This window comes from Protopterus annectens, chromosome 14.part0 (assembly GCF_019279795.1).
Source record: "Protopterus annectens isolate FY-2018-M chromosome 14.part0, PAN1.0, whole genome shotgun sequence".
NCBI lineage: Eukaryota > Metazoa > Chordata > Ceratodontiformes > Protopteridae > Protopterus > Protopterus annectens.
In genome coordinates, this window is record NC_056748.1 from 933,412,679 (window position 1) to 933,429,375 (window position 16,697).

The window sequence follows — 16,697 nt, forward strand, 5'->3', positions numbered from 1 at the left end:
AATATAAGGCAAAAATCTAGACATTCTGTGGAAAATCTGTACAGTTGAGAGGTACGCACTGTGAGAGATTTCCCCTGTTAGATTCTGAACGCGCGCGTTGGGGGACTGTCAGCGTTCCGATAAACCCAGGTATGCTGCCCGGTACGATTCAGGGTATGTGTAGTTCTGCACATAGCTTCCCCGCGGCCCGTACCATTTTAAAATAAGTAAAACAAAAACTTTTCTTTTAAATAATTATGCTGTTTCACACACGAAGATGCTTTGGATACAAAGTAACTTAATACAGAAAAGTTATAAAGTATTTTTGCCCCAAAATTCTCAGGACATATACAATTTTTCATTTTTTTCCGCAGAACACGACCGCCCTAGAAAGGGTCTGCCCTGCTTAAAGAGGCATTGGTGATAACTCAACGTAAACTAATTTCAGAGCTAAGACCGTCAAGAGAAACTGTCGTCGCTACAACCTAGTACCAACCTGACACACCAGTCGCTGACATCATGCTTGCACAAAAGTTACTGTAATTCCCAAAGTCACACAATGTCCACTAACTGGTACAATGAATGATTTTGCTATGAGTGTACCCGCTACTATCCCAATAACACTGTTTTCATACATACTTTACTCGTCCTCGCTCAGTCTCTATCGAGTGACGCCGCGCTCGTGTTAAACACCCGACACGGAGGCGCGCGAGTGACGCTCCATCCCAACGCTGTCACGCTGCTCTTTCTTCTTTTTATCTAGTCCTGCAGGCACTTACGGTGGTGGGTTTGGGCTTTCGTTTTGCTTTCTGTTCTGAGGGTTTGGGTTTTCTGCAAACTGAGTAAAATGGCAAGAGACGGACCGCAAGCTAAAAAAGCCAAGCTGGAGAGAGCAACCTCGCAAGAGGAACAGGAGAAAAGTCAAGATCAGCCAGGGTAAGCCCAGCCACAGGCATATCGTAAGGGGAAGAGTGAGGGTATGAGACTTGCCGGGATCGCAGCAAGGTTAAAAATGTTTGGAGAAGAGTATTGTATTTTGGTTTAATCACTAATTACTGGATGACAGTGCGGGGAGAAAATTAATTATAACGGTAACTATATTAAATGCAGCTCACTTGTGTACTTTTTTGTAGATGTGACTGTGCTCGGTGTAACTGTGTCTAGTTGAAAGAGGTCACTTAGACTTATCAATTTCTCTGTGGACTTTGCCTGTTTGTACTTGTAGTATGCAGGTAGTCCTTGCATTTTTTCCCATGCATGTGGTATATCCTGGGCGCCTCTTGCTTCAAGCGTCCACACGACAAGTGTCACCACCAATGAGAATATGGGTCAAAGGTTGTACTATGTACCTTGTTACTCTGCAACCCATTAGAAAGTGGTAAAAAAGAGATACTTTATAGTTTTACGTTATGTGACTAGCTTGGTGACACGGTCATAGAACTGACTCCTGTTTTATGTCTTGTCATTTACCGGTGATATGTAGTCTTAAAATGTAAATAGGTGGAATTCACAGAGAACATATTATAAGTCTATTGTGGGGACCACATGTTTGTTTACTAGATTGTAATTTGAGGTAAGGTATAATCAAACACAACTAACTTTTGCTGAGGGTCAGCTCGTTAATCCTAAATTACAGTTGCTGTAAACCTTCCTCATGCCCGTTTACACGCACAAATGCAATGTTTCACTTTTACGTTTTCTACCTTGCCATTTGTTTCAGCGTAGTAAGTAATTTTCCCAGTTATTTTTACTATAACTGATTGTAAACTTCCCGCGTGTTACCGCTGTATTGTTTTCTAAGTTCACTGACCATGTATATTGCAGCATACCCACACATTTTATGTATGTTTAAGCAATAGTTAAGTTCACTGTTAACAACACTTTAACATTTCAGTCAGCTCTGTAGTGTTTGAAATTTGTTCAAAACATTATCTAAGCCAACGAACAAATTAAATAACTTGTGAGTAAATGATGTATATTCTGTACATTGTGTGGTATGTATATAATTGTACATTAGTTGTCGGGTCTGAAATTTTCTTTCCTATATCAAAGTGAATGAGTACCGTGGACATGGAGACGGTTAATCTATTCTGTAGGTTGGTTTTCTTGGTAAGCTTACAAGTAAGCACATCATGATCCGCTATATCCTGTTATTTCAGGAAGAACCGTTTTTGTGGTGCTATTTGTCTGTCTGTATTCTAAGGTATTGTTTTGTGAGCGGTATGGATAGGAAGACTCCACAAGCCGTATCATTATTATTTGTCTTTCCTGAACACTAGTTTGTGCGCTGTTTATTTCGGATGGCTTTTTTATTCAGCATCAGCAATGTATACTATGATGTACACTACAAAGCTGACTGTAATTTATCACAGTTTGTAACTTTGTACTGGACTATTTGAGGTGATTTGTTATAATTAGCTTATATAATGTTACAGCTATCCCTGTAGGTTTCTAGGCTTAATGTACATTTTACTTCAACAGGTTAATTTTGTGACATGGCTTTTGGGAGGGGTGGGGCTTTTTTACCAAACATCTTTATTAAATTTTCACAAATGACACAGAGAATCTTACATTTATATAAATGAAAAACATGCAAAATTATACCACTTTAGTTGCAAACAGTTTACATCACAGACACCTTTGAAACAACTGTAATTGCAAACATTATACATCACTTATAAACCCTCCAGTCATTGTCAATTAAGCATTATATGGCTTATTCAAATCCTGCCTCTTAAACCTTGCTCTTGCTCTGCATATATTGTTCCTACAATTCCCATTTAACTGTGTAGTTTGCCCCTTCCCTTTTCTACAGATCCCAATTCTTTTATCTCTGTTACTATATTCACTCATTGTAGTAAAGTTTGTCTAGACTTTGGTTTCCATTTTCTAGTAATTGCTTTTTTTGGCAGCCACCATAATTGGACTTGGCAAGGCTTTACTGTGTCTAGGCAATTCTGGTTTTGTATCATAACTCAAAATCATCACCCCAGTCAGTCCAATCTGCTCACCCAGCATGTCAGACAAAGTGGCCTGCAGGGAATCCCTAAAGTCTGCCTCCCAAAATATATGTTCCCAGCTACCACTTTCTTTACTGTCACACCTCCAATATTGGCTATCCACCTGAGGAAAAATTCTTTGGAGTCTGCTTGTGATGGTGGCAGCTGATTCCACCAATTGTTTCCTAACAGTGGGCAAATGCGGTGACCCACAGTGCCAAATGTATGTCAGCCATACTTCTGCAGGCTTGACAGTAAAACTCGGTCATGCATCAGTATTACTCCTGGACACAGTGGACAGCACTGTGCTTAAGATGATGCTGATAAATAGGATAATTAGTGCAGCACATAAAATACTGCACGATAACTACGGGAATTGGAGGAGGTTAGAAAAGCCTGAGAAGAAACTGGATAAGCAATTCACAAGGAGACAATGGGAGGACATATCCATGGCTCCTAAGTATGCAACAAAGTCTAAAATATTTAGGACTCTTGCTTGAAGTGTCTGCATAGTACTTTTTATACTCCAAGCAGTCTCCAGTCTTCCTCTGGTAGACGGCAAATGTTGGAGGTGTGATGAGGAAGAAAGAGTTAACTGGGAACAAAGAGTGTACTGACATGTCAGATTTTAAAAATTTCTTACAGAGTACCCTGTCAGAAATATTGGGTGAGCAAATGGGTGATAAGTAAGGAAATTTTAGTTATTTTTTTTTTTTTATGAGCTGGGATACAAAATCTGAATTGCCTACACACAGTAAGGCCTTGTTAAGTTTAATTCTGGTGGCTGCCAAAAAAAGCAATTGCTAGAAAGTAGAAATCCAAGTCTAAAAGAACTGTATTTGACGTCATGAATATTGTAACAGATAAAAAAAATGGAAGTGGACCTTTAGAAAAGGGTAGGAGCAAATTACATAGAAAAAACTGGAAATTGTGGGTAAAATTCATGCAGAATAATGTTTGGAGGAGGAGACAGGTTTAAGGGGAAGCAAGAATTAAGCAGTTTATGTAATGCTGGATTGATGATAAATTTTGTAAATTATCATGTGTGATGAATAATGCTTTTTGACTGTGAACATGTTAGCAGGTCTTGTGTTCATTTTATATAAATGTATGTTTGTTAACATGTTAAAAAATTCAATCAAATAGCACGTTACAAACTATTAGTGCTATACTTCGGTGAGTACAACAAACTAAAGCTTGCAGACAGTCAGAAAAAAAGATTCTGTAGAGAAATTGTGTGTACAGCCTTAGGGGTGGGAGGCAGGGTTGCTTAATAAACAGCTAGTGGGAAGCAGTCGGTACAAATTTCATGACTAATGTGACAGTCTGTTACCAGCCCTCCCAAAAAGAAAAGTATGGTAGGGTGGGTAATTAGTAATTAGAGGATTAAGAATTCCACCACTGAACCTACACAGAACTAATCAATATTACTCGGTCACCTACTAAAAGGGACGCAGAGACAGCAAGGGTGGCATATGGCACAGAAAGGAAAGGCACACTACTTATAAATGAAATGCTTACAACTGATTCAATGTAGTGGATGCAAAAATATGGTTACCAGGGGAAGGAGGGGAACAGAAGGCGAAGCACAGTGAAGCAGAAACCCATATGAGTAGTGTGTGTACATATGGACACCATGAATTTATGTACATACATATAAACTATAGATATACATTCATGTGTATACATACTTTGTGTTACAGTAAAAAAAACTTCTGTACCACTGCGGCAATTATGTGATCAAAAACAGATAATCTACAATTGCACCAAAGTCCTTTGTCTATCTTTATTGGTGCTCCTTCACTGCTGCAGAGGGCAGGGAACAAGATTAATGCATGGTGAAGCAATGCTCACTACTTTCTAGTCGTCTTCAAACTTAGTGAGCCACTGGCTTTTCTAGACCCTGGACCACATGAAACCTGGATATGAGAAAAAGGATTCAAAAAGTAAAGAGGGCCTGGGTAGGCAGGTATCTTGAGAGTGCAGTGTGTATTTCAGCTGGTGTACAGAAAGTTTACTGCTCACACCTATTTTCATCTACCGGACAAACCCCGAACTTACTAAGTCTGTGTTCAATCCCCATGTGGAGAACAGGGCCAAATATCTTGGTAAATTTTAATTGCTTTCCAAAACAACTTACTAATGGTAGCTGAGTTCAGATGCTTTGCATTTGTTACTAGTAGCAGATGGTCAGACAGAAAATCTGTCACCTTGCATTATAGTGTCAGACACAAACCTATGAACTAAACTTTATGTATAGAGGAAACATGCCAAAGAAACAGAAGCCACAGGAAAGACAGAACAATTAACAATGACATTCTACCAATATCCCCCAGTCACTGTTGATTGTGCTTTAGAAGAATACAATCTATAGCTCTAAAAGAGTCCCCCAACTCTTAAGGAGAACAACCAAAATCATACAGAATATTATATTCATAAAATAGCAGGGAGAACCAAATCAGCACGCGAATTGAGAAAAGAGATGTTGCTGATAGGGATGACTGTGATCAGAGATGCAGATAATAGGCAAGAGGGGTCTGGGATTTATTGGAGAAAACTGGCAAAGGGACCAAGGTTTTGGGAGCACATAACTAGAGAGGGAAAAGAATGGGAAGAGGCCAAGAATTTATTTGGACTTCAGGTTAGAGATTGCCTTCCCAGTCGAGGATTATATCAGAGTATGGGCAAAGAGAAAGAAATAGGGGGCTTCTAAATGAAAGTCCAGCACTGGTACAGTTTTTAATAGAATCTAGAACAGAAGCTACCATTAAAAAAGGAATAATTAGCAAAACATATAAATTATTGCATGATAATTACAAGAATCAGAGGAGCTTAGAAAAGATTGGGAAGAGAGACTGGATAAGCAATTCACAAAGTGACAGTGAGGGATATATGTATATCTCCCAAATATGCAACAAAATCTAGAAAATGTAAGATCTTTGCATGGAAGTGTTTGAGAGATTTTTTTACCCCAAGGCTTATGCCATGAATAGGTGGTCATAAAACAACAAGCAGAGCCTGCACCGCACACAAGTCATTGAATATATTCATAATACAGGCAAGCTTAGTAACATTTGTATAACTAAATAAATATTTTTTGTTGTTTATCTGTGTGGATAAAAGTTCCTCAAGTCTAGATTAAGGCCTCAAAGTACCTCTGTTAACAGGTCTAGTTGCATCATTTATCCTCATATTATTGTTGATAGTAGGGTAACGCTTAAGTGTCAGGTGTTGATTCTGAAAATTCTTTATATTTTCTTATTCCACTGTGGTGGTTTCCAACAGCTCATTTTAGAATAGAATTATTTCTAATTGATAAAGCTGTGAACCTATTTTTATTTCCAGTATATACTTTTTAACTACATAAGACCCGCAAAGTATGTGTCTATTCCGGTGCAATGTAGGAGCACCATTTTGTTAAGTGACTTCCTCAGAGTTGTACAGAAAGGAGACTGAGGGAATCTAACTGTAAGATAAAGGATGTTATTTTGAAAGGTGTTTTACCATGAGTGTACATGTATCATAGGCATATGAAGAATTGCATAGTTGTACCCTGGATTTCAAAACCAACTGGCACAGTGTTATCCCCAAAATCAGGAGCAACCTACTGACTGCAGTGGGCTCTGTTTAGGTGGTTGTAGTTTCCTCTGTATGTTGGCAGTGTAACTACTGGAAGTACATGAGAAAGGGTTTTTGAATCTCACCTCCTTTCAAAGTGGGTATGTTCCTGTACCCCTACCACATAAACTCTTTAACACCATCTCACATGCACTGTATACCTCAACCTTCTATCACTGTGCTCTCCTACCCTTTGCCTTTACTTCCTCTCCTGCCCTATATTTCATATATACCTCCTTTGACCTCTCCCACCTCACCTCCTTCTCGCTGCCCTCCCCTCATATTTCTAACTTAAAAAAAAGCTTGTTCTATCCGTACATAAATGTTTTACTTAACAGGCATTTCAGATGAAAAAACAAGTACTTTTAAAATGTTTAGACTACATGAATCTCACTTTTTTGTAAACCATTACCCAGGATTTGAAATGTGTTTTTAATTTTTTTTTTAAATGTTCCTTTTTGTTTATGTTCCTTAATTTGGGATTGAGCACTCGTCCTTGTGCATCTTTTAGATTTTGACCGAACTGTTTAGTTAAGCAACTTGCTCAGTCACACAGTACTCAAAAGGAGTTTGAAGGAATACAACCATAGGCTTCAGAAAGCATTCATTAACAGCTCATAGCCTTCATTCTCTGTGCTGACTGCCATCTTGCGGTTTGCACACAGTAACACAGCTGACCTACAGATGGAGCACTACTTAGTCACTCGACAATGGCTGTGTGCATGCTGAGTTGTGTGCTGGTGTTAAGGACTTTTGAAGATTAAGCATATTTACTAGCCATGGATATGTCCTCCCATCGTCTCCTTGTAAATTGCTTCTCTAGTGTCTGTTCTCAGTGTTTTCTAACTTCCTCTGATTCCTGTAGTTATTGTACATAAAATATTGCACTAATTATCCTATTTTAGCAGCATTCTCTTATGCAGTGTGCTGTCCATTGTGTCCAGCGGTAATACTGATGCATGATGGAGTTTTATTGTCATGCCTGCAGAAATATGGCTGACATACATTTGGCACTCTGGGTCACCGCATTTGCCTACTGTTAGGGAGTACTCACTAGAATCTGCCACCACCATCACATTATGACCTTTTTATTTTATTTTTATTTTACATTTGTTGACCGGGTTTGTCTGGCTTAGCTAGTGGCTCATTTTTAGCAGAGACCCGGGGAGAAAAGCTGCACAGTGAGATAAAATTATATATCAGATATAAAAACTTAAAATACATTTCAGTTACATACACACAAACAAGAATTATACATTCAGGCGTACACAAAGTTTCAAAAACATCTATACAATATTTGCAGTGGTAGCGATGTAGAGAAACCAAAAAGCACTATTGTGAGGCAAAACATTTTGAAAAGGAAATGCACATCTAGGATGGACGCAGTAAACTAGCGTAGAATAAACTTACGATATACAATCAGGTGTATAGAAGGGGATGGTAATGGAATTCGTTAACACTAAACTGTCCTAAATCCTGTTACATGACCATAGCATGTGTTTCCACAGATAAAGTGGTGATTCTTGTGTAGTTAGGGGTACTTTACCACCTGCCCATAGATGTAACGTCATACTGGGGGAATGGAACAGAGTAGTCCAGACCTATGCTTACTAACAGTTCATAATCGCTTGCAGTGCTTCCAGTTGTTCAAGAAACATGTCAAACATTTATTTGCAACTATACTTTTATAGAAACTTTAAGACTTTTTTTTTTTTTTGACGTATACTAGTGCTAGAAAGTACCAAAACACTACTTGCTTGGAAAGCTTGGCAGTTTGCATTTTTTTTCTGTGGGGGGTGAGTAGTACTGATAGGATCATCATAGGATCATATGAGGTTACTAGGCTAATGGCCCTGGGGCCCTTAGAAGCCTAGCCAAGAGTTTATCCCCAAAATAAACCTCAGTCAGCACCTGTCGCCCCTGTCAATGAGGGACACCGGAACCTCAGGTACAAACTTGTGGTTTCCCATCCACTCATCAAGGTTGCGTTTGAAGAGGGTTAGCAAGGTGCTCTGTTTCATATGTATGGGAAGTCTGTTCCAGAGATGGGGCAATCTCTGGGAGACAAACCTGTGTCTCCAGCAGTTTTTTTTTTTTTTTTTTTGTGTCTCATATTAGATTTAGGCCTTTTGAATGCGTATTGCGTGAGGAGTTAGACTTACAGATATGGAGCATCTCTAGTAGGACAGGGTCCGAGATTGCATTTTAGGCAAGACACAGATCACCCCTGAGCAGTCTGTATGATACCAAGAAGAGTGATGGTGATTTGAGCCTGTCTGCATAGGACAAGTGTTGGGAGGCCATGGATTTTCTTTTTGAGATATTTTAGTAGCCTTTACAGTTGGTGCAGATGTTTAGAGAGGTACATACCAAACTGTGCGTTATACTCAATTGGTCTAATGAGGGAAGAGTATAGAGAGATAACCTTTTTTTCTGGATGCAATTCCTTTATTTATGTGATAAACCAAGTAAAAGGCTTTTCTGACCACTGCCGTTACATGATGGTCTAATGTGAGGTTGTTAACCGGAGTGCCCAGGTCTGTCACCACAGGTTGTGTGCTTAGGGGGTTGCCATTGATGTGGTAATCGGTAGTGTTTTTGCCAAATGGCATGATACATTTTTTTTGCATTTAGCTTGAGGCCATGACTTTGGCACCAGTCATTAGTTGCTGTGAGATCCTCTTGCAGTATGTTAACATCATCTAGGGTGTCAGTGACATCACCCAACTTAGTCATCCGCAAACTTGGTCAGCCACAGGCCTTTTATCTTTGCCTGGACCTCTGAGAAGTAGATGCCAAACAGTCTGTGTCCCGGGACAGATCTCCGGTGAACTCCAGTAGTGACAGGTCTGCTGTTGGAGGTGGAGATGCCTATTTTGACTTTGAGGGTCCCGTCGGTGAGCCATTTGGCCACCTACCTGATTACATAGGGATTTACGCCAAGTTGTGTTAGCTTTTCGATGATGCCCGAGTGGTGCATTGTGTCAAAAGCCTTAGCCAAGTCAGGGTATACTGTATGCACGGACTTTCCCTCATCCAGGGCCTTGGTGACCGTCTCAAAGAAGTCAACCAAGTTCAACAGGCAAGATCTGCCCTTGATGAATCCGAACTGGGTGGGGTCAAGTGCTTGGAGATTGCTCATGTCCTTGTTTATGAGATCCATAATAATATGTTCCATGGCTTTACAGATCAGACTTGTCAAGCTAATAGGGCGATAGTTTCCAAAGTCAGTAGTAGCACCACCTTTGTGCAAGGGAATGACTGTGGCAGTTCTCCACTCTGCTGGAATGAAGCCTGTACTTAGGCTGTGGTTGAATAGGGTGCTCCATGGCAAAGACAGTTCTTGCTGGAGATATATCCTGGGGTACTATCAGGTCCCATGGAAGCTGTGTTCTTTGCCTTGGATAGGGCCTGTAACACTTGATCTACAGAGATGTGAGATGCAGAACAAGTATTGGGGATGCCAAAAGGGCCTTTGGGGGGAGATAGGGGAGTGAAGTTTGCGCTGAACCTATCTGTTAGCAGGTTGGCTAAGTCAATAGGATCAGTGTAAGTGACTTGAGTACTAATTCAGAACAGACCTGGGCTTTGTCCGGGAGGTTCCTGATGTAACTGAAGAAAACTTTGTGGTTTCCATTTGTTTCTGAGGCTAGTTTCGATTCATAATTGACTTTGGAGGTTTTCACTAGTGATCTAATTTGCTTGTTGAGGCTAAGGAGGGAGTTTTTCCAATTTGGAATTTGTTCCTTTTTATCCTTGGACAAGTTTCTTCCTTTTGTTGTAAAGCCGGTTGATAAAGGATGTCCACCAAACAGGTTTGTGTTTCCCTGAGGAGCAGGTTTTGGTTCTATTGGGTGTGGCTGAGTCCATGCAGTTGTATCTGCACTAGAAGAAAGTTTTGTTGTATACAACTGCTGGCAGCATTTATTATCCTTACATAAATAGGCAGGCCTGCATATAAAGATACTTAATGCGAAAGAGGAATATTTGCAGTAAGATTCTGCAGTTAATGGTATTACAGCAAGTCATTAACTGGTTTCTGGGACGTAACAAAAATTCTCTCTCTATACATACACACACACACACACACACACACACACACACACACACACACACACACACACACACACACACATGTATGTATGTACTTGTGCAACAGACTTAAACCAATTACATCTGCTCCTGAATTTGGCAGTACCAGGAGCAGCTCTGGCTGCCTCTGATGGTTGATTTCCTTGTTGCTCTGTCATTAGTCATGTGAAATAGCACTGAAGCCAGTGTACAGTGTTCTGTGTTAACTGTTTGTTTAAAGAAGTTATCCAAAATCAGATGGCTTAGTCTAGAGAGCTCGAGCTGTTATTGTGGGTATTAAAATGTGTGGGGTTAGGAATGATTCTATTGTATTTTGGAATTTCGCTACCTAAGTTTAACAGTAGTGTTCTGTATGGTATACCTCATAAAGAATGTGATGAGACTCGTGTCTAGGTCAGTATGACAAGATTGAATGTCCTGGACACTTCAGCTACTTTTGAGCATGTGCATAAAAGCTAACTGCAACAGATGGAGGAAATAATTTTAAAGAATGCTGTACACTCACTGGCTCAAGAACTGTTCAGAGCTGGGCTCGTGCCCAGTGTTGTGATTTGCCAAGATTTAACTCTGTTACATCAGAAATGGTGACCCAGTGCTGTGCCATTCTGCTTTTACCATGATTTGAGTGCACTTTAAAAGTCACCATTGCACAAAACTCTGTGGTGGTAGTGTATTGGTTCATCTAAGATGAAGGATTAAGATTGAACTGTTGCCTTGATGATTCTGTTTACTTATGCCAGTCAGCACATTCCCTGTCACGTTTCTTTATAAGGGAATTAAACCCTGGCCCCCCAAAAAAATTTTGGTTGGTAGGATTTGCCTCTTGCCTGAAGTGCAGCACAACACTGGGTTTATAACATTGTGTAAGCAGGCAGTTGGTTGACAGTGTGGACACCAGCTTTATGTGCAGGGGTTGTAGTTATCTGATGCTCCGCTGACCAGGCTTTACTGTAGGCAAGTGGCTGGAATGCTACAAAGACGTGCTTTGTAAATTATAGAGTCCTTCTTTAGGATAGACGAGATGGGCTCAACAGATATAAAAATTGATGGGTGGTTTGAAGTTTATGAGCAAGGGAAGCAGTGATCGAGACACTGGAACAGAGATTGCAGGAAAGGGGAGTTGTAAGAAAGTTTCTTCCACGAAAGGGCAGGTGGCCCTTTGAACATAAAGTAGACATAGAGTGCAGCTTGTTTCTGGTTTCAAGATGTCTTTGGGGGGTTAATGTAACGTTATTGAGGTGAAGGGAAGTTTCATATGAGATCACTATAGAGTTTAGTTGTCTCAAAAGACTAATCTGCTTTGCTGACTTTGAGATGCAGTGTAATGCAAGCTGAAAGTCTTAACTGAAATATCTAATTGGTTTACTTGTGTGCAAAACTTTAGGTGGTTATCTGCATTCCTTGTAGTTGCAACAAAAATGTTAATGTTTTAAAACTGCAGAAAATGTTTTGCTTGGAACTGAAACTCTGCCTTGATCTATCATCAGAATGCCTGTAGCAGTATCGATGACAAGTTGGAATTTAAAGATGGGTTATTTAAGCTGGAATGAGCGTAGAGGTTCAGTGTGATATGCTGTAAACAATCTAGTCCATTTGTAATTCCATGAAAGTGCAGATCAGGAACGCAAGACATTCTTTCCACAGGGAAGACCGTCTGATGAGCATCATAGTATTGCTCAAGCATGCCAAGTTTTCATATCTCACACCTTTTCAGCTGTTGTGCAGGACAGTAGTGGTAATTACTATGCTTGTCACATTCTCTGCAAAGTTCTTTCCTAACGTGCTAAAAGGCCAAGGGTATGACTGAAATATAGTCTCTGTCGTTTTGGGCTCACATTGGTACCTTGTAGCAGTTCTCTTGCATTACATAAAACCTGTGTCACCTGAACACTATATGACTTGAGTACTGTTTTACCTTTCTCATTTTTTTTTAACAATTGTTTTAAGTTTTGACTTAGAAGTAACACTAGGACATGAATGTAATGGTTTTATCGAAACTCGCATATGGCTAAGATGCAAGGATCACTGTGTGACTTTGGTTACAGAAAGTACAGGTTTTTGACCCCCCCAGCCAGTAGAATCAAAGAAGGTTATTGTTCGGAAACAGTGGAAAGCATGTCTGGCCCTGCTGCAGAGCAACAAGCCTGCTCTTATTCCTGTGACCTGTGTACACAGGCAGTTCCCTGTTTCTGCCTGGCTGTGACTACGTGTAAGGCTTAAGCATCCCTAATAAAATAAGCTTTGAGGGGGATACTAGCACATGGGTGGTCTTCTCCTTTTCTTATGATGAGATAGAGGCACAGTTCTCCAGCACCGTTTGACACTTTACCCCCCCCCCAAAAAGAAAGTAAAGCTGACTGTGCAGATGTTCATCTCTCTTCATTTTGTTGATGGTGGCACATGGAAATTCAGCAGGTGTGCTTTCACTCCAGATGCTAATATTTGAAGTTTTGTTTGACATTACTCATGTTAAGTGAGTTTAGAGAATCTGAGTAAAAGAGGATGGAGTGGAGACTAACTTTTTATGTTCATAATATTGGTCACTGCTGCAGTAGCTGTAGCTATATGGGTTATATCCTGTCAAGGATGTAATGGCCAGTCAGCTTCAAAGCTTCAGGTCACCTTCCATGCACCCAAACTGTTAGGCCACTTGAGTGTAGTGCACTAAAAGCAAGCTTGGGTTCAAAGCCATGAAAGGGCAATACCAGGAACAAGAAAATGACCACACCCTAACATAGAAAACACAATACTAAAAATCAAGGAGGATGGTGGGAGGGAGAGGCTACTGTAGCAGTGATTATTCCGACATCTACTGTTTAAGTTTTACTTGCACAACCGTACTATAGTCTTCCTACTCTGCGGCGGTAGCCTTGGTTATATGAGTAGACTATCTTTAACTATATTAGGGAGGAGAGACTGGGATTCCCTGGAGAATGGTCCTAGAAAAGCTTGATCTGGACCTAATAGAAGGAATTAAGCTTATATTGCTTTTGTACAGAGGATCAAGTAGCAGCTTTTAGAATACTTCTAGAATACAACCCTTTCCAGAAAAGCCATCGATGAAGTCAAGGCCATGATAGAATGGGTCTTGCCCCTGCCTGGAATCGTTTTGTTATGGTGAGTATATCTAAAGGTAATAACCTTGGACAACCATTTGGAAATGGTCTGTTTTGGCACAGGTTGTCCCTTCTTCTTACTTTCACAACAAATGAACAGTTGATCCAAAGATCTGAAAGATTTTTTCAGGCAAGATTGTACCAGAGTTGATAAAATGCTTATTTTTGTGGTGCACCCCCCTCCACCTGGTTGTTTCTTTAACACAGTGCTTCAGATGGGATACCCCCTCCACCTGGTTGTTTCTTTAACACAGTGCTTCAGATGGGATACCCCCTCCACCTGGTTGTTTCTTTAACACAGTGCTTCAGATGGGATACCCCCTCCACCTGGTTGGTTCTTTAACACAGTGCTTCAGATGGGATACCCCCTCCACCTGGTTGTTTCTTTAACACAGTGCTTCAGATGGGATACCCCCTCCACCTGGTTGGTTCTTTAACACAGTGCTTCAGATGGGATACCCCCTCCACCTGGTTGGTTCTTTAACACAGTGCTTCAGATGGGATACCCCCTCCACCTGGTTGGTTCTTTAACACAGTGTTTCAGATGGGATGTCTTTTTTCCTTGTCAGTGAACTGTCTTTTACTTATTTCTTTTGTCTTAATCTGCCGAATTTGAAATCTTAAAAAGAACCCGTTAAGACATTTTAGTCAGCCCTTCTTGATGACCAGGAACGTCTCTTTTCAGTGTTAATACCAAGGTGAGCACTGCAAAGAAGTGTGTGTCTTTATAACACACACACCAAAAAAAAAAGTACGCATTGCATTTAGTTCATAGCGCTGGCAAAAATTTGAACTTTAGGCATGTGGTTTAAAACATTTGCAGGTATATAATATTAGAAATGAAAGTCCAAGTTCCAGGGATCACGTCAGACAGGGGATCAGGAAAGTAATAGCCACGGAATTGTTATGGCTAGGCTTGTATAGGGCCGATAGCCTAGTACCAACCTATGAAGTTCAGTGATAGGAAAAAAATATCCTACAGTAATCATGGCATACTCCATGTAAGTCATGAGGTACAGGTTCATTTTTGAAGGACAATTTACTTAATGAAGAGCCACATTACTCTGCTTCCAAGCATAGCATATGAAAGAAATTAAAAAAAACAAACAAAAGTGAGAGATTAAAGAAATGTGATTGTTCAGTCATTTCTTTTGATCATTATTTGATATTAAATTTCACTTTCAATGCAGCATTCCCTCATTAGTTTGTCTGCATCAGTTTGCCTGTTTTACGCAGCATTCATTGTATAACCCACTGGCTAAAGTCATGACATGGATTCAGTGGGAGATGAGCGCTACAAAGCTGCCAAAGCTCTTCATGGTAGGCTTATTTATAGCCCTACCTATTCCAGCATGCTGGCATCACATTGTATACACTTGCGGTGATTATGTGGTCATGGGAGCATCCACAGCTGAATCATTGGATTGGAAGTCCTCTTGACCAGGCAGCAGAACTACTGCGGCTGCCATTCTAAGCCTTGGTCTCCACCAGGATTAAAGTAGCAGCCAGCCCACTACTAGCTTGTTAGCTCCAGCCCTCCCTCCAACAAAGAGAAGTGAACAGGCATGGTTTCTTCACTCCACCCCTACCCCTGATAGCTCCAGCAGGTGGCCGATGAATTGCTTGAGCTCCGGTTGCATGAGTCTTGGTCAGGGTTTTATTCCATTTGAGCTGACTGCCAAAGAAGGTCATTTTGGTCATAAGTGATGTATGTTTGATTATGGCTAAATGTGTGGACTACTGTTGCATAAGCAGCAAATGCCTCATTTGTGCAATGTAATGTAATCTGTGGTTTTCTGTGTCCAAGATCTGCATCTGTAGTGCTTGTTCTCAAGAACTAACCAACCCTTTCTAACACATTTTTCTAACCCATAGACAAAATCTGTAATGCTCGTTTTGCTAAGGTCTCTCCATCTGTTGCATACACATACATGATACTGTTTGTGTTCAGGAGTACCCCCCCTATTTCCTTTACAGCCCATCATAATTATCTCTGCTTGGGGAACCACCATTGCAGCATTTGTACAGACACATCCATCGTCCAGTTTGTATGCACATGAATGCTGTTGACTGTACTCTGACTTTTTTTTGTGCATCACACTTGAATATGGTGTTCTAGTGGGTTGTTCATTGTTTAAATATGCAGGTTGTACAGCCGATTTAAATATAGCTTACATTCCGTCAGGATGTCATGGCGTTCGCATGTAGTGTGATACCATGTACTTCACTGCAGACCCATTGAAAACCAGGTACAGCTATACAAATAGGAAACCATATGTTGTTAAAACGCTCATCGGGAACTTTTTACTGAAGGCAGTGGGGCCTGGAGGCAACTGAATTCGTATAAATGTGTTAGACATAATGTAATTAATGCACACACCTGCCTGAAGTTTGCTAACTCTTCTTTCTAAACTATGCCTAATTGGTTAATCAGCAGTGCAGAACACACCTACTGTGTCTTCCCCCAGAAACTATTAAAAAGGGCATGTTCCTGAGGTAAGGGTAAAAAAGGCTACTGCTATATCATTTCATAAGGGGGGGGGGGCTCACACTTCCGGTACTGGGAATTGTAGACCTGTCAGTCTAACAAGCCTAATTTGTAAAGCTGTAGGACATACATGATTTCATAAGCTGTGATAAAAAAAAATCTTCTTGAAACCTTCTACTCAACTTTACTTGCGAAAGTCACATAAACTGTAGATGGGTCCATTCATTAAAACAGCATACCTTGGCGAGGCCAAGGCCTTTGATATTCCCCGTACTGGAACTATAAATTAGCTTGAAGGTTCAGTAAGGATGATGATATACAAATCACTAGGGGAATTAGGAATGGGCTTTCAGTGCAAAGAAGTGTTGTCAGTTTTGATAAATGACAGCAGCTAAAAGTATAGAT

The 16,697-nt window shown here is 40.4% G+C and overlaps 1 protein-coding gene across 1 annotated transcript in view; it reads left to right on the forward strand.

The window, feature by feature from the left end:
* Positions 1-702: 702 nt before the first annotated feature.
* The window catches only part of ADK (adenosine kinase), a gene marked incomplete in the record, with an annotated part of 3,127,006 nt that continues 3,111,011 nt past the window's right edge, over positions 703-16,697 (forward strand). The window contains 1 exon segment of the mRNA XM_044056737.1: positions 703-915. Coding sequence (XP_043912672.1) covers positions 827-915 — 89 coding nt within the window.